The 24,187-nt window shown below is 38.3% G+C and overlaps 1 protein-coding gene across 1 annotated transcript in view; it reads left to right on the top strand.

The window, feature by feature from the left end:
- Ddah1 (dimethylarginine dimethylaminohydrolase 1) overlaps positions 1-24,187 on the top strand; it is a 138,618-nt gene that overhangs the window by 97,993 nt on the left and 16,438 nt on the right. Inside the window, exons 2-4 of the mRNA XM_015504742.2 lie at positions 1,287-1,386; positions 7,657-7,730; positions 8,562-8,681. Coding sequence (XP_015360228.1) covers positions 1,293-1,386; positions 7,657-7,730; positions 8,562-8,681 — 288 coding nt within the window. The 5' untranslated portion in view covers positions 1,287-1,292. The remainder of the gene's footprint in view (positions 1-1,286; positions 1,387-7,656; positions 7,731-8,561; positions 8,682-24,187) is intronic.

Raw genomic sequence — 24,187 nt, forward strand, 5'->3', positions numbered from 1 at the left:
TTTAGAGCCGACTCTTGCCATACTGATGTCTCTTCATTGACAAGTCACTCTGTGTCCTCAGCATGCTATATTTTGGCAGAGCCTCCTGCTTCGCCCAGTGTGTTGTGATCTCTTATTTTCCTTTCATGTCTTGTGAATGTATGTCCTTGCCATGTTAAAGATTTTGCAGACCTTCAAAACTATTTAAGTTGTTTTTTTGAGTCACTGGAATGACTTTAATTAAATTGTAAGCTTCAAAGGGCATTTGTTATGCCTTATAGTTTTTTTCTCGTATTAAAGTAAGTCTCATTAGAAATGTTTCCTAATTCAGCCCAGAATCTCTCTGTGCTGAGACACACCCCAGAATCATAGAGAGTCCCTGAATGTCATTTTCTAATATTCTTTGGTTTGACTGCAGTTACTATATTTGTTAATCCTCTCTAGGGAAGTAGGTTTTAAGACAAGTAATCATATTAATTGTTTGAGTATAAACTTAAATAACAATTTAGATTTACAGAGAAGGCTTGGAAGTTCTGGCATTTTAGAAAACACTTGAGCCAGGCACAATGGTGCACACCTGCAATACCAGCAGGAGGTATCTGAAGTTTAAAACCAGCCTCAGCAATTTAGCAAGGCTCTAAGTAACTCAGTGAGACCCTATCTCAAAATAAAACATAAAAAGGACTGGGGATGTGACTCAGTGGTTAAGTACCCCTGGGTTCAATTTCTGGTACTAAAAAAAAAAAATAATAATAATAATAGGAAACAATGGCCGCCTATAGATTGAAATTTCAAGTTGTTAGTTATTGATTTTCCTTCCATTATTATTCTGTATGTGTGTTATTCTGACTCACCAAGTGACTCAGGATGAAAATTAAGATCTTGTTCTTTCTGGCAAAGATATGTGGACTATGTCACTTGCCTCTTGCCTTTTTTGACTTACATGCCCTATAAAAGGTCAGCTTCCAGTAGTGTCCTAACTGGTCAGCATTAACAGTATCCTAGATAGTGAGTTACTCTCCTCCAAAAAAGAAGACTAATATTAATTAACTCTTAGACTAAAAGGGAACCAAATGGGTAATTTCTAATGATAATTTCTTCTCTTACAAATTGTCATGACTTATCCTGTGATCTTGCACTCTATAACATGTTTCCTACATACATAAGGATGAGAGAGTGTGCGTGTATGTGTGTGTGTGTGTGCGCGCGCTTACATAGGAGGATAACAGTGCTCAGAAGTTTTCAGAAATTGGTTTTTGTATTAGGAAATGGTATCTACTAATATGAATTGTTTTATTTTTCAACAGGTTGACATGATGAAAGAAGCATTAGAAAAACTTCAGCTTAATATAGTAGAGATGAAGGATGAAAATGCGACCTTAGATGGTGGAGATGTCTTATTCACAGGTAGAGTTACATTTATTTTTTTCTGTCCAAAAATACTTTCACTACCTTAATCATACTCATTTTCTTATAGTTTTTATTTTACTTACTGAAGTAATGGATGCTAAATGCTGAGAATTTGACAAATACAGAAAAGCACAATGAGGGAAAAATTGACCTTCCATTTAGAGATAATCACTTTAACATTTGGTTGTTCATTCCTTTCAATACTTTTGTTTGCATATATTTGCATATTCTGACAAGAATATTATTGGTAGGTAGATGATTAATATGTATCTTGCTTCTGTGTTCTTCTACAATTGATTTTATGAGTGGCATAGTTTTGCATCTAGCGACTGTATGTCTGGTTTGTATTTAGAGGATTCTAAATTCTAGATTAGTGTCATTTACAAATAATTTTCTCTCCAGATGGCAAGAGGAATTCAAATAATTTTCTATACAAATTGACTTGGCTTAATGCCAGTTGAGTAATAGCAGACAAAATATAAATGTTAATGTTATTATTGATCTAACAGAATTGCTTTGTACAATCAGTTTAATATGGCTATTAAAGAAACAGTAATTTTAGTATTTAACCTTTCTAATTCTTTTTGATCATAGGACTATTGTTTTATAAAAATCATGTATAAAATTTGGACCCCCACATTCATCTTGGTTATACTGAAGAGCAAGATAATAGTAGTTTTTAAGTCATACCAAGAGTTTATTTTCCTCTGAATGTCAGAGGATGAATACCTGTTTCACCAGTGTAGCCCAAAGAGCAAAGGCTGGTTCTCAGGAATCTGGGAAAACAGCCTCCCTCATGTGACCCACTGAAAGCACAAAGCTTAATATTTTAACTGTTGTGTATTTATATTGAATCCCGTGTATATAGCAGAAGATAGCCTTCCTTGTTTTCATCTAGAAATGTTTTTGTGTTGCTTACATTTGGATATACCTAGTTTTCCTGGGGGAGGAGTGTGTTTATTCTCTGCTCAGTGTCCTGTGCCTGGTGCTGAGGCCATTGTGTTGCCCAGCTCCAGGGGGCACCATTCCACCAACAGCTCTGTGAATAGAACCCTCTAGAGCTATGCACTGCAGGGCCTGTGCTGCTGTGGACAGAGCTGCTAGTGGCCCTGCTGCTGGGGTGTGGTCTGCCGCACAACGCACATTGAGCCTTCAGATGCAGAACAAGGGGTCAAGGAGGCTCAGGCTGCATTCTTAGCTCTGACTGTGCCTGGCAAGACACAGACATTCTTCAACTCTACCCAGTAAGTCCTCCCCATCCCCCACTTAGAATATCCTTTGAGCCTCCCATTGATGGCACTTTCATTCTTTTTGACAGCCCAGAACAACAGCTTGTTTCACTTAGAAAATAGAGTTTTGTGAAAAGCTAGATGTGTAAATCACACTTCCTTAACAATACTTTTTTTTAAAAAACAGAAATAGCCATATAATACACAACTTATTGTAAGCAGATACGGATCACATTTGCAGTACAGCTTAAAACAAGCTATGTTCACAGCCATTTAGTTGTCTTCACAGCTGAGCTGCACAGCTACCCTAAAACCTCTTCAATGGGAAGGCGCAGAAGGAGTCCCTTCCTGCATGGTCTACAGTCTTTCCACAGCATTTCAAGCCCAGTGCTTTTCCCCATATTCTAATTAGGCACTAAGTACTAAGGCTTACCTTTGATACACTCTGTAGTTTTTTTTTTTTTTTACTTGCTATATTCAGTATATAAATTACCATCTTAGGTATTATATTGAAAATTGAGATAATGTTGGGACGTCTTTGCTTGGCATCTCATTCAAACCTGATGTTATGTCCTGCTTTCTTTTTCCAACCTCTGAAGTTTTCTTTCTTCCCTCATTTTTTATTGTGGTAAAATATGACATAAAATTTGCCATTTTCACCATTTTTAAGTGTATAATTCATGGGGCAATAATCACATTCACAATAGTATGCAATATTACCACTCAATTTTTGGATTACACAGAATTGTATAAGAAAATCTGTAGCACTTTCTATGTGTTCTGTGCCCTCTTCCTTCTGTAACTCAAGATTCATTAATAATTTATCAGGAAATGGACAGAAGGAGAGCTGCTTTCCAATTCCAGTTCCTGCTGGGAAATCTGTCAGTCAGGCAAGCAGCTACGGGCTAAAACTGTTTTCATTCCATTTCTCTTGAATAAATAACATTGGCTTATCTCTACTTTTATTTATGTATTTTGGTGAAATATAGAGTGCATAGAACTGAATTGTAAAATGTGTATGTACTGCTTTAAAGACCAAAAAGAAAATTAACACCTGGGTATTCACCCCTGTCTTATGAAATAGAGTATTACCAGGACCACAGAAACCCTTGGGGTCCCCCCATCCCAATCCCTCCCTCCTCCCAGCCTCAAGAAATCACTGCTCAGTTTTGCTTCTCTTACAGCTTTTTACTATTAGTGTCCCACTATATGAACTCTTGCATGAATTTTTCTACTTTTGATTCAAGTCGATGTGTGTAGCTGCAGTTCATTTTCAATGCTGGCTAGTACTCTGTGGAATTATACCACAGTGTATTTATGCACTTTCTGGTGATGTATATTTTGGGTATTTTCTGGTTCTTCTCTACTATTATCTTCAATGCTGCTATGTTAATTTCTGTGTGTGTCTCCTGCAGACATGTACAAGAGTTCCTCTAAGATCAACATTGGGAAATGAATTCCAGGTTATAGGGTAAATTCTTTCTTTCTTCCAATGAAATGATTATTTGATTTTCTTCTTTAATCTGAAACATGGTTAATTATATTAATCAATTTTCTGGTAGTTGACCAGTCTTACATCTCCGGATTGAAATCAAACTTGATCATGATTAACTCACTTTTTCATACAGTATTGGAATTAGTTTGCTAACATTTTGTTAAGACTTTATTTCATGTCCTGTAATTTTTCTTTCTTGTTATTCTTGTCTGGTTTTGGTAAAGTGTTATATTAGTCTCATGAAAAATATTAAGGGATGTTTCTTATTTTTCTATTCTCTGGAATTGGTACCATTTGAACTGTGTATTCCTTGAGCTGTAGTAGGTAGGACACGTCCATAAACAGTGTCTGGTGCCTTCTTTGCAGGGATGATTTTAAACTGGTTCACTTCTTTAAAGATAATATGACGAGGCTTCCCTGAGTCCATTTTGAGGCATTCCATTTTTCTAGGACTTTATCTATTTTATGTAAAATTTTCAAAATGTTGGGTATAAAGTTATTCCTGTCTTCTGATGTTTGTTTAAGCTTCACAGCAACGGTAGCTATATTCCTTTTTCATTTGTGATATTTATGCCATCTGCCTGGCTGCCTGTCCCCTCCCTTCTTTCCTTCCTTCTTTCCTTCCTTCCTGCCTGCCTACCTGCCTGAAGTTGGTCAATTTTATTAACCTTTTCAAAGGACCGGCTACTGGATTCGTTGAACTCTCTCTCTTGAATATTTCCTTTATTTATTTCCTTCTTTCAGATTTCTTTGTTTTATTGGATTCTTTTTCCCCCTACATCTCAAGTTGGAATTTTATCTCATTAATTTTGAATCTTTCATCTTCACTAACTTAAGCATTTTCTTCCAAGTACAACTTCTAAATTTTTTTTTAATTTTTGTTATCATTTAGTTCCAAATATTTTTAAATTTACATAGTTATGATTTAATTGTTGACTCATGATTTAAAAAAAAACACTTGGCCATTTTTATAAGTTATTGAAACAACAACCCATCAGTCTAGTGGTGGGTAGGTAAAGGAAAGACACAGCATTTATCTTATCTTTCCTTTTACAAGTTGTATTTCAAGTAGACCAAATACTTGATTCGTAATTTTCTTTTTAGAATTCCAGCCAGCAAATGCAGATCTCTAACAAAATAGTGGGTCTATGCATGATCATCAAACAATATGAAAACCATTATGTGAAGAATTGATAGAAAACTGTATAATAGGAAAATTAATCTGATGCCTCCTGAAACCACTGATCCTTCTAGTCTAACTATTGAAAATGGAGCAGACAGTCCTGTGCTTCCTTATGTAATGCAGTAAAAGCGCAACCCCACCTCTGAAGTTGTCCTATCCAAAAAAAAAAAAAAAAAGGATGAGATTCTAATTTAACCATCTACATTAAACTATGTTTACTAAAAATAGAAAGGATAAAGGAACAGTTTAAATATTAAATGATATTAGGAAGCAATCGGGCAAATCTAGAATGTAGGCTAGTCCATAGATAGACTAAAAGGGCTGGTTTTTCCTATAAATAAATACCATAGAAGTGGGGGAAATGAACTGGCATAGAAGAAAATGACACACAGATACCAAAAAACTGTTTTTAAAATACTTCAATTCCAGCATTTTAGTTATTTCCATCAGGAATGTCATTTAGGGGATCTTATCCATAACACTGCCAGAAACAGAGAAGTACAACTTAACTTTTTAAAGATATAAACAGTATGCTTATTTTTGTACTTTCCTATCATATTTAATTTTATAAAATTGAGATAGCGCGCATGCCCCTCTTAAAACTTGCTTAAAGCATTGAGTTTTTCTTTTTTTAAAAAAAAAATATTTTTTAGATGTTGATGGACCTTTATTCATTTATTTATATGTGATGCTGAGGATCAAACCCAGTGCCTCACATATGCTAGGCAAGCACTCTACCACTGAGCCACAACCCGCGCCCCAGTACTGAGTTTTTTTTTTTAAAGTTGTGTATGAGACTAATTTATAAATGTATTCTTATCTGAAAAGAATTAGTGAAACTTTATTTTGTAATTATAGCTGACTTTTTTTCTTATAAAGTAATACTTTTGCCAAGGAACAGACCTGCCCTACTTAAATTTTGATTTTTATGTCTGAGTTTTCTTAAGAGACTACACAATCATACCATTGCCAAAAAAATGGTCACTGTGCCACAGCAGATTTGTCTGTCTGCCAACAGCATAAACCCTTGGAATTTGTCCTAACATCATTTGACCTGTGTCATTTACCCCTTTTATGAGGACAGATGAAGATTAAAGGAGTAGCATTTGTAAAGTCTGTCAAAACAGTCCCTTTTCCACGGCCATCTTCTTATGTTTATGATGATGCTCTGGGACAAAAACTCACTGATTTCTCTTTGAATAACAAAGGTAACAAAGGGTAATACTGCTAACTTGTCCTTGCTGTTACCTAATTTCTGATTAAAGATTGTGAATGTTTAATTCTTTTGTTTCCTAAATGAAAAGTGAATTCTTTATTGTGGTAAAATATGCATAACATAAAATTTATCATCAGATCTGTTTCTGAGGGTACAGAGGCAGTATGGACGACCTTTATGCTTTCAAGTGGATTTTTTCCCCCAAAGAATTAAGGGAAAATGAAAATCCCCACATTAATGTATTGCTCAACCCTATGTACAATTGTTGTCTCATTGCCTAAACTTAGAGACCATTTTTATTTAGTGTTTGCTTTCTGAATAGAAAAGTTGCAGAATTTCAGAGACATCAAACACCAAGGTCTTTCGTCCTTAACTTTTTTCACTTTGCAAATAGGTGTCTTCATGTTTGATTTGAAACAAATAGAAGTATAATATTAAAGACAGAGCTCTTAGAGACCAGACCCGAAGAGCAGTAAGCACTACACTCATGTTACCCATATGGTTTCTTCAGGCCTTACTTGATGTTTATAAGAAAAGGCCTCTGAGTTAATTAAAAACATTATTCTTTTAGGAGGTAACAAAGGGCAACACTGCTAACTTGTCATTGCTATTACCTAATTTCTAGTTATAGATTATGAGTATGTTTAATTCTTTTGTTTCTTAAATGAAAAGTTAATTCTTCATTGTGGTAAAACATACATAGCATAAAGTTTACCATCAGATCTGTTTCTGAGGGTACAGTCAGAGGCAGTATGGACTTTCATGCTGTTATACACCACCATACCTCAGGCAGTATGCAACACCATACTTCAGGCAGTATGCACCACCATGCAGCTCTAGGATTTTTTCATCTTCCCAAACTGAGACTCTGTGCCCACTAAACTCGCTCATTTATCTCTACTCTCAGCTCCAAGAAACCTCCATCCTGTTTTCTGTCTCTATGAATTTGAAAAAAAAGCTTATTTTTAAGGGCAATAATTTGAGTTGAACTTTCTGTAAAGGGAACAGGGGTCTTTTTGGTGGAGCTGTCCTCTGTGGCAGGAAGGAACTATGTGATGCTTTCAGGTCAGTATTTATAGATAAAAGAAATAGTGCACAGTCACTGGAGCCACCCACTTACTATGTTTCATGACATCTATTATAGGCAGAGAATTTTTTGTGGGCCTTTCCAAAAGGACAAATCAACGAGGTGCTGAAATCTTGGCTGATACTTTTAAGGTAGGTAAAGGATAACTTATGCCTGGCAGAGTAATTACTTGATAAATATTCATAGACCCATTGAATCAATATGTTATGAGTAATGGTGTTTACATTTCACCAGCATGGCAAAATAAGTCCTAGTATTTGTACATTTGCTAGAAGATTTAAACATTATCAAATTCGAATTTCTTGATAATCAAGCTTCATTAATTAATGGGAGCAACTGACAAAGTTAGTGTGACCATCCTCTCTTTTCTTCCAGTATGCAATGATACAAACACCTGGTACATGTTCCTGGAACAATAAGTGACACACACACACACACAAATTTGGAGATCCAGTTGACTTTTATATGAAATGTTACTTTTCTGATGAAAATCAGAGATTGCCTGTACATGGATGCCTACTATGTGCTCGAAACTGGGCTAGGTATTTCACATCTCCTTTCAAGGTCCCTTTCCTGATCATCAATAGATGGGCTCTCCTGACTGCTTATGAAGGGATATAACCACTAATAAGCTCCTCTCCCCATGAGGACATGAGGCTCTGACTGAGCCACAGTTTGCACAGGGTATTAAAACCACCATCCTATAGTGGTCCGCTTTACAGGCCAGAGAGCTGGCAAAGCTCTTGACACAGTCATATCTGGGAGGAAGTTCTGCTTGCTTCTCAGAGGTAGTCTTCATTGCCAATTACCCAGCATTACCAAAGCTGTGGGTCACAGTTTTTCTTCCAGATATTTGGGGCCCGACAGCCTTCAAATGAGCAAGTGCAGTTCAGGCAGGATTTAATCAGTTTTAGAATTACTCTGCAATACCAAACTGCTTGTTATTCTGTTTGTCTGTGTAGGACTATGCAGTCTCCACAGTCCCTGTAGCCGATGCTTTGCATTTGAAGAGTTTCTGCAGCATGGCTGGGCCTAACCTGATTGCAATCGGGTCTAGTGAAGCTGCGCAGAAGGCCCTCAAGGTAAATACAACACAGTGTTTCTCCTTGCAGCAGCAGTGCCTGCTAAAGGGCTTTTCTGGTCATCTGCCAGTTGGGCAGCAATCAGGCTGGCAGGGAGAGAACAGAGTGGCACCTGTGTGTGATATGTACTGTCGTGATCTGGCATTCATTAGAACCAGGAACACCTAAGTGTAGGAAGAGCTCTTCACTGGTGAAATATTTTTAGTCCCATGCCAGGTTTCCTTGAACAACCAGGTTTCAGGATAATAAACACCAAACTCATCTCAGTTATACAACCTGAGGATGAGAGGTCCTGGCCCCAGATAGAGCTCCTTGCAACGTTTTCTCTCTTATGTAAGAGTGTTGGTACATAAAGGCTTGTTATATTATTCTTACCCTTCTGTTATGTCTGAACTATTTCATAATAATCTTTTAGAAGGCTCTGACTCAGAAGTACCTAAAAAGCCTAGCTTCTTCATTTGTATTTGAAGTAATTAAATTTTAGGAGAGGAAATGTCCACATTTTTTAGCTGAGACTAACAAAGCCCAGAAAAATTGTGACCGCCCAGTCACACAGCTAGATCAAGAGTGGAGGCTGTTGATGATAAAGACTTTCTTTTGTCACAGTGCTTTCCAGTTCAAAGACATGTTTCTTTTCTGTAACTTCAACCCAGGGAGATGATCTGAACACCCCACAAAGGCAAAAACTGTCTGTGTAGCTCGCCATTGTGTTACTTCACGTTAGACCCACTGTGGGCCCTAAATAAATACCTGGTGAGTGGATGGATTGATAAATGAGGCAATGTTACCTCATTTTTGCTGATAAGAAAACTAGATTGAGTGCCTCACCCCAGGTCAGAAGGCTAGCACTAAGTAGTGGGGTGGGACAGCAGCCCCTTCCTCTAAGGGGGCCCTGCACATCAGTATGCATGACTTATTCAAGCACCAAAAACAGAGACTCCTCTTAGGCAAAGGGAACAGATCTGTCTGCCCCCACTTGCACAATTCATTGGTCTGCCTTTGGGGTTCTTCCTTTTCTACCTCAGCACTAATACGTCTGGGGCAGCGGGCTGGCAAGCAGTCATTCCCTCAAGCTGAATTTCCCCTCTGCATTATCTGCAGCTCTGGCTGGCTCAGCTGGACTTTCTCCCTTTTCCTAAACTCTATCTTTGATGGTATTCCTGGAGATTTTAACAACTGTTGCTGAATTATCTGTCTCAAGATTTGGTGTGTATCACGGCGTTTTTTTTTTTTTTTCTTTGTCTCCTTAGAGTATGTCTTTTAGTCTGCGTCATCCAGAAAACGGTGTCAACTCTCTGTGTATAAAAATAATGTTATCTTGAAAGAAAGCATTTGATGAATCGTGTCATTCAGGGGATCTAGGAAGACGGTATTTCTTCTTCGGGAGTAACTGTGGAATCTATGGCAGTCAAATTGATCTGCACATGTCTGAAATCGAGTATAAAGGAAGAGGAGGGCTTAAGCTGGTCTCCCATACCATGTCTTTGAGTTCGTAACTCCTTTCTGGGTGGACAAATTTAAAAAGTAGCCCCTTCTGCTGTTCTGAACACTAGGTCCCTGACTCAAGCCATGCAACAGGTCTCTAACTCAGAAGGACACTAACTCAAATAGTATGGGGAAACTAACACAGAACAAAATAAGAGATAATATTATATGGCTAATTAACATGATATTATATGAAATACCCTCTAATTTCCTGTTCAAAATTCAGAGGAAAAGGGTGATTCTCTCTGGGCTAGATATTCAGAGAAGTTTCCTGGAGAAAATGGGACTATTTGTGCATCTTAAAGGACAGATGGCATTTGGCAGGATGAGAGTCTTCCAGGTGGGAGTGTAACATAAGCAAAGACTAAGCAAAAGCACATTCATGAAATATGAGCAAACCAGCCCAACTGATCAAGGATTTTCTTTTGGACCTCTGAATGGAGAAGGTGAGATCTAAAGAAGTCAGAACTTAAAGTTAGGAAGACAAGATTAATAGTGTAAAGCAGGAGTCTGGGCACTAAGAGTCTCCACATTTCTTCAGAGATGTTAAACCAACATTTCTTTTTCAGGAAAAAAACAAAACAAACAGAAAGTTGAAGGGGGAAAACCTTGCAGTCAGAAAAGAGGACCACTGATGACCTAGAAAAGAAAGCTAAGGCCTGAGTCCCATTTGTGTCTTAGCAACTCACTCCCATTTCTTCATTCATCTTCCCTTCCATTGTCAGATTCTCTAAGACCACATCTCTTAAGGACATCCTATGTTGACTTCATAGTCCTCCTTCCTGTAGAGTTCTTATGAGTTAGCATTAATAATGATGTTCATTCTCTACTTGAAACCTGTGTCAGAAGCTATAAATAGTCCGCACAAGCTAGAAAGGCATTCTTTGGAGATTGAATTTTCCATCAGCAAATGTGCTGCCTAAACCAGGGGCCTGTGGAGTTGGCAAATGACCACCCACCGTGTTCCTACCATCAAAAACGTCCTTTTACTTTGTAGTGAGAGCAGGAGAACAAACTGAATGAGAGAACAATCAGATCTGCCAGAGGGAAGGAACTCGGGTCAGAAATGGGTGGGTTGGTGAAATTCATATTTGAGAACAGTCTGTCCCCTGAATTAGAGCCATCAGTAAAATAAATAATTGGGTAAATCCTACTACTAACATGGAGACATAAATACTGATGTAGACAGAGAAAACAGGTGGATATAGACACATATATCATTTACAACTGCAATGTTATTGGTTTATTTCCCCCATTTTTCAGGTCAAAATACTGAGAGCTGATGAAATAAGTATTTTGAATAGGATCTCATGGTACCAGAATCACATTTCCGGGGCCCTAATTTCTCTTCATCTCAATTGCCCACTCTGTTAGTTAGCTTTCCTTCGCTGTGAAAAATATCTGAGATAAAAAAGACAAATCTCTTTAAGTTGATTTGTTTGTTTGTTTTTAAAGTGCTGGGGATTGAACCCATGTATGCTAGGCAAAAAGATTTATCTTGCTTGGCCATGTTTCTTTGGGTCGGGAGTAAAGGAGAACATCATGGTGGGAAATGCATGGCAGAGCATAGCTGCTGACCTCTTGGCAATGGGGAAACAGAGGGAGGGGTCAAAGGTCCCAATGCCTGCTTCAAGGGCATATCCCCCAGTGACCTAACTTTCTTCTACTAGCCCCACCTCCTAAAATTCTACCACCTTTCAGTAGCATCATGGCTGAGTACCATTTTTTTTTTTTAACACAATGAAGTTTTTGTTTTTGTTTTGGTACTAGGAATTGAATCCAGGAGCACTTAACTACTGAGCCATATCCCCAGCCTTTTTAATTTTTTTATTTTGAGACAAGGTCTCCTTAAGTTTCTTAGAACCTGCCTAAGTTGCCTAGGCTGGCTTTGAACTTGTGATCCTCCTGCCTCAGCTTCCTGAGTTGCTGGGATTACAGGCATGTGCCACCACACATGGCTGACACATGAACTTTTGAGGGACAGTTAAGACCCAAACTATAGTACCCATCCCATCTACACATTCTTTTTCTGTTGGAAACCCTTTAGAAATTATTTTACCCTGGATTGGTTTTTGTGGAGCTCTCTCTTCTCCTGTCCTCTCTCTCCAGCTCTTCCTTCTCTTCCCACTTTTTACTGGTATCTAGGATTTGACTGGTCTTAGGGAAGGAATGAGTTTTGTCCCAGATGTCTATTTTTCCTCTTGCAAACCTCGATGTGGACCTTGCCTCTGTAAAAAGCAGTCCAGGCCCTTTAGGCATCTTTTTGAAAGGCAAATTATTTAAACAGAGGTGAATTGTACTTTCCTGTGCTACACACTGAAAGCTTGATTACTTCCCACATCTGTCACTGCACTCTGAGTACTGGTTTCCTTCAGAGTCTGAAAGCAATTTCTTACATATTCATGTAAAGCGGAGAGCCCAAGGGTTTCTGGGTGGTCTTATTGCATTTGAAACACTTTGCAATGGGCTGCAATCTATTCTTGGTTAACGAAGTGGGTTCTTAATGGAGATAGTCATCATACCTGTCTAGGTTGTAGTACATTTAATAGTGTGTGCATTGTATACTTAAATGAAATCATCCATCTGGGAAGATTTTAGCAACTCTCTGCTAAAAGGCCCAGAACACATTTAATACAGGGTACCAACCTTGCAATGGAGAAAGAAGGACATATTATTATTATAATATTTTACTTTGGTATGGCCAAGGTACTGGAAGTTAGATTGATTTGATCCAATTCTTAAAGAAATTTAACATCAAATCTGATCCCAGAAATGTTATTTAATCAAAATTTGTCTTTAGAGCAACCTGTTCATTCTATAGATTTCTCCTTCATTTTCCATCATTTCCTTCATGCCCCTGGACAACTGCCACCTTCATCCTACCTCTCTACCTATAAAAAGGAATAAAGTAAGATTTATACACAGGCATCAGACCCACTGGCCACCTTCCAGAAGAAATGTCTGTCTTCTCAAAGATGAGCACTCACTGCACCACAGCTGGAACTTCTGTTCACAAACACAACCTGAGCAATACAAGTCAACCTCCAAAGAATACCCAGTGTCATTTATTCATATAAAGTTAAATAACAGGCAAAACTGTTCTACACTGTTAGCTGTCAGAGCAGTGGTTACTTTAAGAGAGGGAGAGAGGGAGTCATGGTCCAGAAGGTCATTTTGTATGTTGGACTTTAATTTTTGAAAACTTTATGAAAAATACATCTATTGTTGGAAGTGGGCTATAGCTGACTTAGAGAAATAATTCCCGAATAGTGAGATCTACCTCTCAAACCCCTGCTTTTTTCTTCTGCATAATGCCTGTCTTTTCTAAGGGCTAGCCTATTTTAATTTTTTTTTTTTTTTTTTTTTTTTGGTGGTGGTTCTGAGGATTGAACCCAGGGCCTTATGCCTGTGAGGCAAGCAGTCTACCAACTGAGCTATATCCCCAGCCCTTAATTTTTTTTTTTAATTAAAGAAAAAAGAAAGACATTATAAGAGTAAATTCATACTGTACCTCACCCCATTCTTTTTTTTTTTTTTTTTAGATCCTGTACAAAATCAATTGCCTTCCTTTCCAAGAACCTGGATTAATTACATGCTCTCTGTCAGAGGAGGACAGATTGTGATATCTGCCCTCAGGAGGGACTCACAGTAATTTTCAGTAATGATTTTTAACTCAATCTCCTTGGTGGCATTCAGTCCTCCAGTCATCTTGGGATGGGGGGAGGAAGATTGAAGGAGGTGGGAGGGAAGAGAAGGAATGGGGCTGGGGGCAGGGAGCAGGAAGACAAAGTGGTAACCTTTTGCTAAAACTCCTGAAACTAATCAGATGAGGAAGCTGCTGCCCAGCCTCAGGGACTGCAGCACTGACGTGCAGGGACTCTGCCATCTGCTGGCTGGGTAGCAGGAGGAGCAGTCTCACCTTCCTAACCCTGTGCAAGAGACTGTTTTCTCCTTTGGGCATCTACAGTTTGGTTTAGTGCTTTTCTTTCTTCTTTTCTTTCTTTCTCTTATTAATAATTATGTTCCTTTGTATCAATGAATTATCATTTTAAAATAGAATTTTGAGATCACCACTCTACTTTTTTCATGTCTTTGTCATGTAAATGGAGCTGAAATACAGTAAGTGGAATTCCAGTAGGCTTGTAATTTTAAATTAAAATGCCCACAATGCATCTGGATGGAAATGTCTTTTAGGTTTTTGATCTACTTCCTGAAATAACTGACTGCATTTGTAAGATTCCTTGAATGAGGACAAGAACTGCTTTGCAGCTAATTTAAATTGCATAGCACACAGCCTGTTTTTCCTTTGAATGACTAACTACATAATAGAGATCACTCAGACAGTATTTCCTCTTGTTTTGACTCAGCTTCAGCATTGATTTTTATGTCCAAAAATGTCCATGTTATTTTATGGATCGTCATATAAAAAAATGAAGATGGAAAACCCCTTAATGTGTTTGGATTTTGCATGCTTTTATTGTCTGGAATTTCCTTTAATGACAATGAGAACAGCAACAGTAAAACTCAAAAGACAGAATGAGAATTAACTAGTATCAATAGGGTGATTTTGCACTTTTAGTTGTTGTCTCAGGGAATCCTAATATGTAGCCAAGAGACTTTGGATCTCTACCCTGAATGGCATATGACAGTCCCGCTGTAGGTTTAATTTGGTCTTACTTAATCTTGTTATCTGGTTGTCTTTTTCAGTTTTATTTATCAGACCCACAAAACAATGATATTTTTAAAATGTATCATGCCTGTATTAAGAAATTGAAACACAAAGCCAAATAACCGATGAATTTATACCAGCTGCTATGCTCCTCTTCCTGGCAGCACTTGCCTTATCTGACAATATTCCCAGAGCTGTATGCCAAAAAGGCTGGGGTGGCCAAAATAAAATGCTTTGGCATGATAAGGCAATAAATAATTTGAAGTTGTAAGACCAAAACAGCCATGCAGGGTTTTAGCATTAGTCCCAAGGCAGGAAGAAGGCAAGATTGGCCAACTAGGAGAAAGGGAGTAAAAATAAACCTTTTTCCTCCCTTTTGGGGCTTTCAAGAAAATGTCAGAGGAAAAACAGAAAGAAGTTATGTTCAAAGTGCTTTTGTCCATTACCCAATGGAACATCAAAAAGTGCTCAGCTGCCTCTGTGGGATATTTTGAGGGGGAATTCAAGTATCCATGGAATGGCAGAGAAAATGGCCTTACAAGGAACTTTGTGATCTAAGACCTTTACTTACAAAAGACAAAGTCTGTAAGTGACCGCATACTAGTGGTTCCTAGTGAGAGGAGTGGTTCAGAATCATCTGAGAGGCTTTCTGAAAACATGCCTTTGACCTATCTCAGAAAATTCTGGTGTGCTGAGTTTGGGAGAGAGTTCAGACATCCACATTTTTTAAAAGCTCCAAGAGGTGATTCTGATGCACAGGCCAAGTTAAGAGCCACTGCCTTCAAGGATACTTGTAACTTCCAAAAGCCCTTAGCCTAGAATTCCAAATAATTAACATATGAAGAGGTCAACCTTATGTAATAAAGTTGTAAAATAACATATTCTGGTTTAGCAGTGAAAGTAAAGTGAGTGTCCAGTTAAAGCCAAAGAAAACTAGGAACTCCTGACCATTTTTGCTGCCTGAAATTCAACATTATATACACTTGAAATGTAATACCTAACTGGGTAATAATTTGTATGTCATCATTCAATCCTTTTTATGCTAAAATTCTTTATTAAAATATTCCAAGTTATCAAAAATCACTAATGTCATTGTTTTCTGGGAACAGGAAACTTGAATGCAACCCATGTTACCATACCCCTTCTCCCAATACACATACACACAAGCAGAAAAGCCTAATAGAACCTGACCTTAATGTCTGAAGATTTGTGCCAGAAAGAAAAAGAAAAGTTAAACTGTATGCCATTCTGATACTACAGAAGAATTTGCTTTTTAAATAACCGTATGTTGATTCTACTAAAGAAACATTTGTCCACTGGGCCAAAAGGGCTATGAGGGCAAAGCAGGGCACTTAGAATCAAAATTCATGGATTGTCATTCTGGCTCAGCCTCCAGCTCTCCCTGTGTAACCCCATGTCCTGTACTCAGTCTATTCTTAAAAGAAAAAGAAAAAAAAAAATTGAATCAGTCTCACTAGGAAATGAGAGCATTATTCTTTCCTACTGGAAATTTCAATCAAGGTGCAGGACAATGCCTTAAACATGGGAGTGTGCAACTCTGTGTCAAAATGTAGCAGCCATATAATTACAAAGTGCTCATAATGAGAATTCTTCCAAAGACAATTCACTGTAGACTCTGCTACTGTGGTATTCTTTCAGTGGCTGTTAGTGAGGGAGGACTTTTGCTTAGCAACATCTTTATGCCTGTCTCAGGGTAAAACAACACAGAAGACTTAAGTATTATTCCATCTTAAGTTCACTGTGGCACAGGGTAATTGCCTAATGACTGGCTCTTCATCTTAGTGAAGGTTCTGGGAGGTCTGGGGAGGGAGTGATCACAGGAGGCCAGAGTCAAAGGTCAAACATAAGCCACAGACTGGCCCAAAGGAGAAGTGATCATTACAAACAGGACAACCTGGAGGATTGTCTGTTTATAATCAAGAGACAGTGGCTATAATGGGGCCTGTGACAAGGAAAGAAAGAGAAGGTCTAACATAAAAGTTTGGACTGGTCCAACTTGTACCTTGGAAAAAGGACTTGGAGTTTTCTAATCTGTGGGCTGTGGCAGCCACAAAAGTTTTTAGCAGAAGAGTAAAAGCTGACGGTGGTCTTTCTGAAAGGCACTATACTGTAATGATTTATCAAGAATAAAGATTAGGAGTAACAAAACTAGTTGGATGCCACAGCATTGTCCAGGAATAAGTGAGAGGAGGGTCAGGACTAGGAGAGTAGCTGTGAAAATGGAAAGGACAGTGCAGAAGGTGAGCCCAGTTAGAGGAAGAGTAGAACCCTGGGACTGGTGGACTTTGAGGGGAAGAAGGGGGATCAGCTCAACCTGGCAGATAATTACAGAACGGCTGCTCTGTGCCAGGCACTGTGGTAGGCCTACTGGGGTAGCCCCTGGCTGCTCAGTTAGCAAAATGACTTCAAAAACATCTACCAGAAGAAAGTTCCTTTGAGAGGATTTTTGGAAAAGAATTAAGACCCTCCAAGGCACCACGAACTCAGTTTTCCCCATCTTCTGCAAAGAAACAAACCACCGAGAATTGGTGGGCAAAAAGCATGTTGCTCGATTTCACTGACCTAGATTCACGTTTTGGGAACTGAGTGATACTCAAACACGTCCAACTAACTGCAGCCCTGGTAGAAATCCAGTGTCTGTGCTTGTGAGACACAAGTAGGGTTGGCTTCCCCATGTCAGTTTCCATTGGCAGCAGTGGAATCAATGTTCATCCAAACTCCAAGTCTGTCCTTCACTCCTTTCCATTTATTTGTCTTTATCTACTCACACTCAAAGCCCACCCCACCCCCCCAAAAAAAATCACTTTAATAACATTTGCATATCTGCCATCTCCAGCAGTGTCAGATTTTTTTCTTGGCTGAATTGATTTGGCAAAAGATCGCCAAACAAAACAAAACACCCAGAATGGTTCCTGTCTCAGGGGCTGAACTTGTACCTCACAGCATGACCCCTGTGATACTCTCAACCATGCCAACACTAGTGCCATTGCTGTTGAAAGGATTAGAAAAAGTGTCAGTTGAGCTGGAAGGAGGAAGGTTTTGAGTTTTGGGTTACTGTTTCTCTGTGGAAATCACATGTTTGAAATGCCTTAGGCGTTGATGAGTATCCTATTCCTTGGCTGAAGGTTAATTAAGCATACGGTAAAACAGAGACACTAAATTTGAAGTGTCATTTTAACCATGTATTCTTTACCAGCCTCTGGGGAAAACATCCCCACTACCTGACACAATCCTAGGACCATCTAATGTGCAAGAGAAACAGATTAAAAGTAAATTTACTACCATACTTCTGTAAAACCATCACACAAGTATTACCCTGCCCTTAATGATCACTTCTTATTCCTCCTTGCTTTCATCTTTTCAAATGTTATATCAGCCCAGCAATCTTTAAGAATATTTGTAAACTTTATTTTTCATTAAGGATCCCTGGATGGTTGTAGTGCCACTTTGGGGTCCCTGTATTAGTCATAACACTTTTTGTCTGTAGATGTAAATGGTACCGTTGTAAATAGCTGACAGCAGTCATTTCCTTTTATCTCTTTCTGAAGTAGAAACAAGTTCAAAACTGTGACCACATACTCAGGTGACTCACAGCTACAGAGTTCAAAAAAAAAAAAAAAACCAGAAGCTTAATCAATTATATATTGTGTGTTTTCTAATCATTTATTTTTTTATCCACACCCTGGCAAGTGATAAGAACTAAATATAGGTCAGCTATTAGTAGTTGTATTATCAGTAACAATAATAATACCTTTTAGGTATGAAGATATTGCTAATTATTTTTTAATTAATCTGTTAGTGGTTCTCAAATTTAATAATCCCAAGAATTATACACAGTATGCATTTAAAATGCACATCACATTCCTGGAGTTCACCATGAGAAATTTTGATTTAGCAAGACTGATGCAGGTAATCCATAGACCACACTGTGGGAAGCTCTGACTCTCATAACTCACCAGACATCATCAGATTCTATGTTGGTGTTTGAGGACAAGGGGAGAAATTCATTTTTAAAGTAAGTTGCTATATCTTTAAAAAGAGAGTACCACCTAAAACCATTCAGAATAATGTCATGTTGGGTGAAATCACTGGCACATTAGAGAAATAGCTCTCACGTGAAGGAAAACCATGCATCACTCCCCAAGATTTCAAAATGCAAATACTTAAGAAGTGGTGACTTCTCTCAAAAATGCTGTGTCTTTTTAGGGGGTATGCTTCCGTAATGAAAGCTTTTTATCATGTTTGTCATATAATATCTTTCTCTCACTAACATTTGAGCATTACAATAAATGTCTCTGCGGTGAGTTTTTTAAAAAATATATTTTAGGTGTAGATGTACATAATATCTTTATTTGATTCACTTATTTATTTTTATGTGGTGCTGGGGATCAAACCCAGGGCCTCACATGTGTGAGACAAGTGTTCTACCCCTGAGCTACAACCTCAACCCCTCTGCCCTGAATTTTTACTGCACTAACTCTCATTAGGCATCTAACCCTCAGACTTGAATAGAAAAGTCTGCTTTCCTGCCCAGCTTTGAAACCTTGTGGCTTGAAAACAAACATGATACTAAGCTCTTCAATTAGGAATAGTGGAAGGAGAAGGAAACCCAGATCTCTTTTTGGATAAGAGGTTTGTCTGGCCACGTCTCTGAAGTTTGTTAGGAAGAATTTGAGAAGGGTTTCTGGAGAGCACCCTAAGCTGATTAAAGTCAAAGATTCAGTAACCAGCATTGACTACACAAAAGGATATGGCAGGAGTGCCAACTGGCAGCCCTTCTGTGCCTCACTGAATGTTCAGTTGTAAGTAAGTGTGTCTTATGGGGAATTGCATCAGGAGACTTTAGGGAGAATTGAAGAGTTGTTGAAATGTTGAAATGCCCTGCTAAAAGATTATTCATTCACTTAATATTCAACAGATATGGATTATGCATCTACCACATGCCAAGCACTACTACAAATTCCTGCACAAGAGACAGTCATAAGACTGTGTCCCCCTGAGAGGCACATCATCACTTCTAGGAAGACTTAGATACCTTGATTCAATTAAACTCAAACAGTATGTCAATCACCAAGAAGGGCAAAGGTCAAAATATGTTTAGTGGGAAGCTGGGGGGTGTAGCTCAGTGGTAGAGTGCATGCTTTGCTTGTACAAGGTCCTGGGTTCAATCCCCACCATTGAGAAGAGAAGAGAAAAAAAGAAGAAAAGAAAAAAATATTACTTTCTGAGTCAGGTGATGACAGTCAGCTAGTTGCTTTCTCTAACATCCATTCCACCCTTCCCCCTGATTAACCAAGCTGTGAGTATTAAATGTGCACGTTTTCACTTGAAATAAAATCCATATTCATAGATTTGGATTTTATTTCCCCAGCATCTGTGTTTCTTTTAAAAAGAAATACTGATATTTGGGCCCCACTCCAGACCAAGTAAGTGAAAAATCTCTGTGGTTGGGGCACAGGCATGTGTATTTTTTAAAAGCTCCCCAGATGATTCTGCAGTATAGCCAGGACTGGAAACCACTGGCCTAAGCCATCCCACAAAGCATGGAATAGAAGGGCAGGGAAGGGAGGAGTTGACACTGTTCCTCCCTGGCCCACTTAAACTCTCCACCAAACCAAGACCAACAGAAAAAGCCTCAATGAGTCACAGACCTGGGATCCAGGCCTGACTTTGTAGTGATTTGAGTTATTCCTTAATTTCTTCATCACATTGATCCTCTCTGAAAGGGAAGTGGGCTTGGTAATTTTCAAATTCCTGCACAGTTCTCAAATGTATGATTCTAAGTTTTCTACACAATGATGTCACTTGCGTGGGTGTTCAGAGTACCTTATCAGCATTTACCATCTAACACTAATAAAGACCATGTCCAAAAAAGAAATGAAGATTTCTCCTCCCCGTTTCAGGGATGTAAAATTGGAATGTAGAGATCCCAGGTAGCTCCCCCACATGGGGAGGCAGCATGGAGATGGGTCCACAGCCTGCTTTCTTCACTAGCCCTGGTTTGGTTGTGGTAATTTGTGGAGAATTTTTGTCTCTTATAAAAGATATGTGGGGACAACAGCTGTTTTATTAAACACCAATATATTTCCAGTCAGACATTTTATTAGTTCAGAGTAGGAAAAGAAGAGTGAGCAATATCCTTATTTGAAAGTTTGATTTCATATTCCCTCTCCTTCCCTCCCTTCCTTCCTCCCTATCTGTCTCTCTCGTTTTTTTTTTTTCTGTTTCCTGTGAATATGTGCTCTTTCCTAAAATATGACTAGATTTGATGGCTTTCTCCAAAAATGATGGTTCTCAGTAGAGACAACTCTGTCCCGGGGCCATTGAACTACATCTGGAGACATTTTTAGTTGTCACAACATCTTGGGGGGGGGGGGAGTGTCAGGAGGATGCCGCTGGCATGTAGTGGGCAGAGGCCAGGGAGATAAACATCTACAGTGAACAGGACAGCCCCGACAACAAACACTTGTCCAGGCCAAATGTCAATAGTGCTGAGGTTAAGAAACCCCATCCTAAAGTATGAATGAACTTGGTCAACCTTGTTTCGCAGAAATTTCAGTTTCCGAGCAAATTGCAGTCCCATTGCTTAATCCTAATGCCTTTAGGGACAAAAATGGCTCTCCAACATCAAGCAGCCCATGCCAGCAGGAGTGTTTTCCAGTAGCAGGGAATTAAGTAGCTATAAAAAAAATTAAAAATGAAATGAGACCATCCTTTGAGAGAAGTGAGTTTGGAGCCTCTGCACTGGGGTGTTCAGATTCCTTCACTGACAAATTCGGTAGAGGTCACAGATTTTGTTTTGCATATGCATGTGTGTGAGAAAAGGTCTGAAGGATTGATCTCAAACTACTGTAATGGTTTGACATGAGGCATCCCCCAAAATCTCCTGTTAATGCAGAAATATTCAGAGGTAAAATGATTAATTTATAAGAGCTGTAACCTAATCCTAGTTTAAATGCACCGACTGAGTGGTAACCATAGACAGGTAAGGCATGCACCCTGGAAGGCTCTTTCCTCTTCTCTCTCTGCTTCCTGACTGCACCATGAGCTGAGCAGCTTTCCTCTGCTGGGCCCCTCTCCCATGACTTGCTGCCTCCCTTTGAGCCCACAGCAATGCAGTCAGCCATCAGTGGACTGAGACCTCTGAAACTGTGAGCCCCAAATAAAATTTTCCTCCTCTAAGTTGTTCTTATATCATGTATTATAGTCACAGCAAAGTAAAGCTAACTAAAACACCTACCCACAGGAAAAGGAGAAGGGGCGAAGACAAAGGATGTGGTGGGGGAGAAAAACAGGACTTTTAACTTTTTTTTAAGAGTTAGCTTTATTGAAATATAATTTCTACACAATAAAATTCACAAATTTTAAATGTAAAATTTGATGTTTTGACCAATGAATGCAGTTATGTAAACTCCAATAGTATGTTAACTTTTCATATTTGAATCTTTTATTGGACGCCTGTGTTTTGTGATAATTTTACAATTAAAAACATTTTAGAAAAACTGTTTGAGATTATATAATCCTATTACCTCATTTTGCAAAAGTGGCTTACAAAATATAGGAAAATAACAAGTAAAAAATAGAAGGGGAAGATGATGTAAAAGTAGAAACAAGAGCAACCGTGAATCTTCACTTCAGTTTTTACCCATAAAACAATTGGACTTTAAGCTCTGTCAGTGTGAAAGGGAAGCCCACATCATCTTTTCTTGTCTAGAATGTCAATGAATCTAGGCTCCTAGAGAGTAAATACAATTTTCCACTCTACCTTCCAAGTGTTTGTGATTCCTTATTCCATTAGTGTATTTCATAAATTTACAGAAAATTAATCCCCAAATATTGTCTGCCTATAAGGAAACAAAAGTTCCCTAAGCCAAACTTTAAAGTTAAAGTTATCTACAGCATTGATGAAGACTGTAGTGTTGACTTAGAGTAACTTTCTATGACAGGCTAATTTACACTGATGTCCAGGAACCAAGTCTTATAAAACTGTGCAATCTCAGGAATAGGGCAATAGTTTGCAAGTGCCATCTTCCTTGATTGCCAAATTTTGAGGAATTTTGCAGGCTGGCTATTAAACACAGTCATTATTAAAAAGTAAAATTTGCACACTTGCAATTAAATAAATTATATTAAAAGCAAAGGTAATGAATACTTAAAACTTATCACTTCCTAAATACATTCCTATATTTTACTGTTATCTGTGTTTTTGTGGTATTTTCATGGCAATAACATTATGTAATAGGCATTCAAAGATGTCACCGTTGTCACTCAAAATTAGCCACAGTGGGAGTATTTGTACCATTGGTATCAGTAAATGCAACAAATCAGGAGTTCACTTATGAATTGTCTGAACATCAGAATATTTAAATTGATGAAGAAAATTTGAATAATGCAGGTATAATTTAAAAGTGTGTTTAGCTAGGCATGGTGGTACATGCCTGTAGTTCCAGGTACTCAGGAAACTGGGTGGGAGGGGTGAATTATTTGAGCACTCGAGTTTGAGGTCCACCTGAGCAACATAGCAAGACCCCATATCAAAAAAGAAAAATCTTTAAAATGTGTTATGTATTTAGCCATTACAGTGAGGGAGAAATGATGAAATATTTTTTCCAGTATTCAAAAACTATTATGCAATTCATCAAAGAAGTCACTCCCATCATTGCCAAACAAATGAAATTCCAATAAATGTCCTCATTGTTTCATTTGCCTTACTCATTAGTATAAACAAAAATATCAGGGGCTAGGGTTGTGGCTCAGTGGTAGAGTGCTCGCCTAGCACGTGCAAGGCCCTGGGTTCGATCCTCAGCACCATAAAAATAAATAAATAAAATAAAAGTATTATGTCCATCTACAATTAAAACAAATGTTAAAAAAAAAATATCAACCAACAGCTATGCTAGGACTACACTGATTTGTCAACTGCAACTATAGGTTGGCCTCAGATACACAATCTCTGCAAAAACCAACAAAAGCATTCCATGAGAATCAGCTAGCAAAATAAAATTTCCAGTAATTATTGGACATTTTATTTTATAAGTAAGTTATATGCAGCCAATCTTTTTTATCAGTAAAATGTATAATAAACTCATGTGGGTATAGTATATTTTGCATACATTTTCCCCAGTTTAATTAAATATACTACTGACTGGAGCTGAAGATCTTAGGTACTGAGCTAAAAACCTTTTTTCCTAATTACTGGGCCTAAGAATGCAATTAGGTAGAGTTATGTAGTTGGGAGTCCCAGTGATGATTTTCTTCACTCTGTTCCAGAAAAAAGAGAGAGAGAGAGAGAGAGAGAGAGAGAGAGAGAGAGAGAGAGAGAGAGAGAGAA

The sequence above is a fragment of the Marmota marmota genome, unplaced genomic scaffold, assembly GCF_001458135.2.
Source record: "Marmota marmota marmota unplaced genomic scaffold, marMar, whole genome shotgun sequence".
Classification (NCBI taxonomy): domain Eukaryota; kingdom Metazoa; phylum Chordata; class Mammalia; order Rodentia; family Sciuridae; genus Marmota; species Marmota marmota.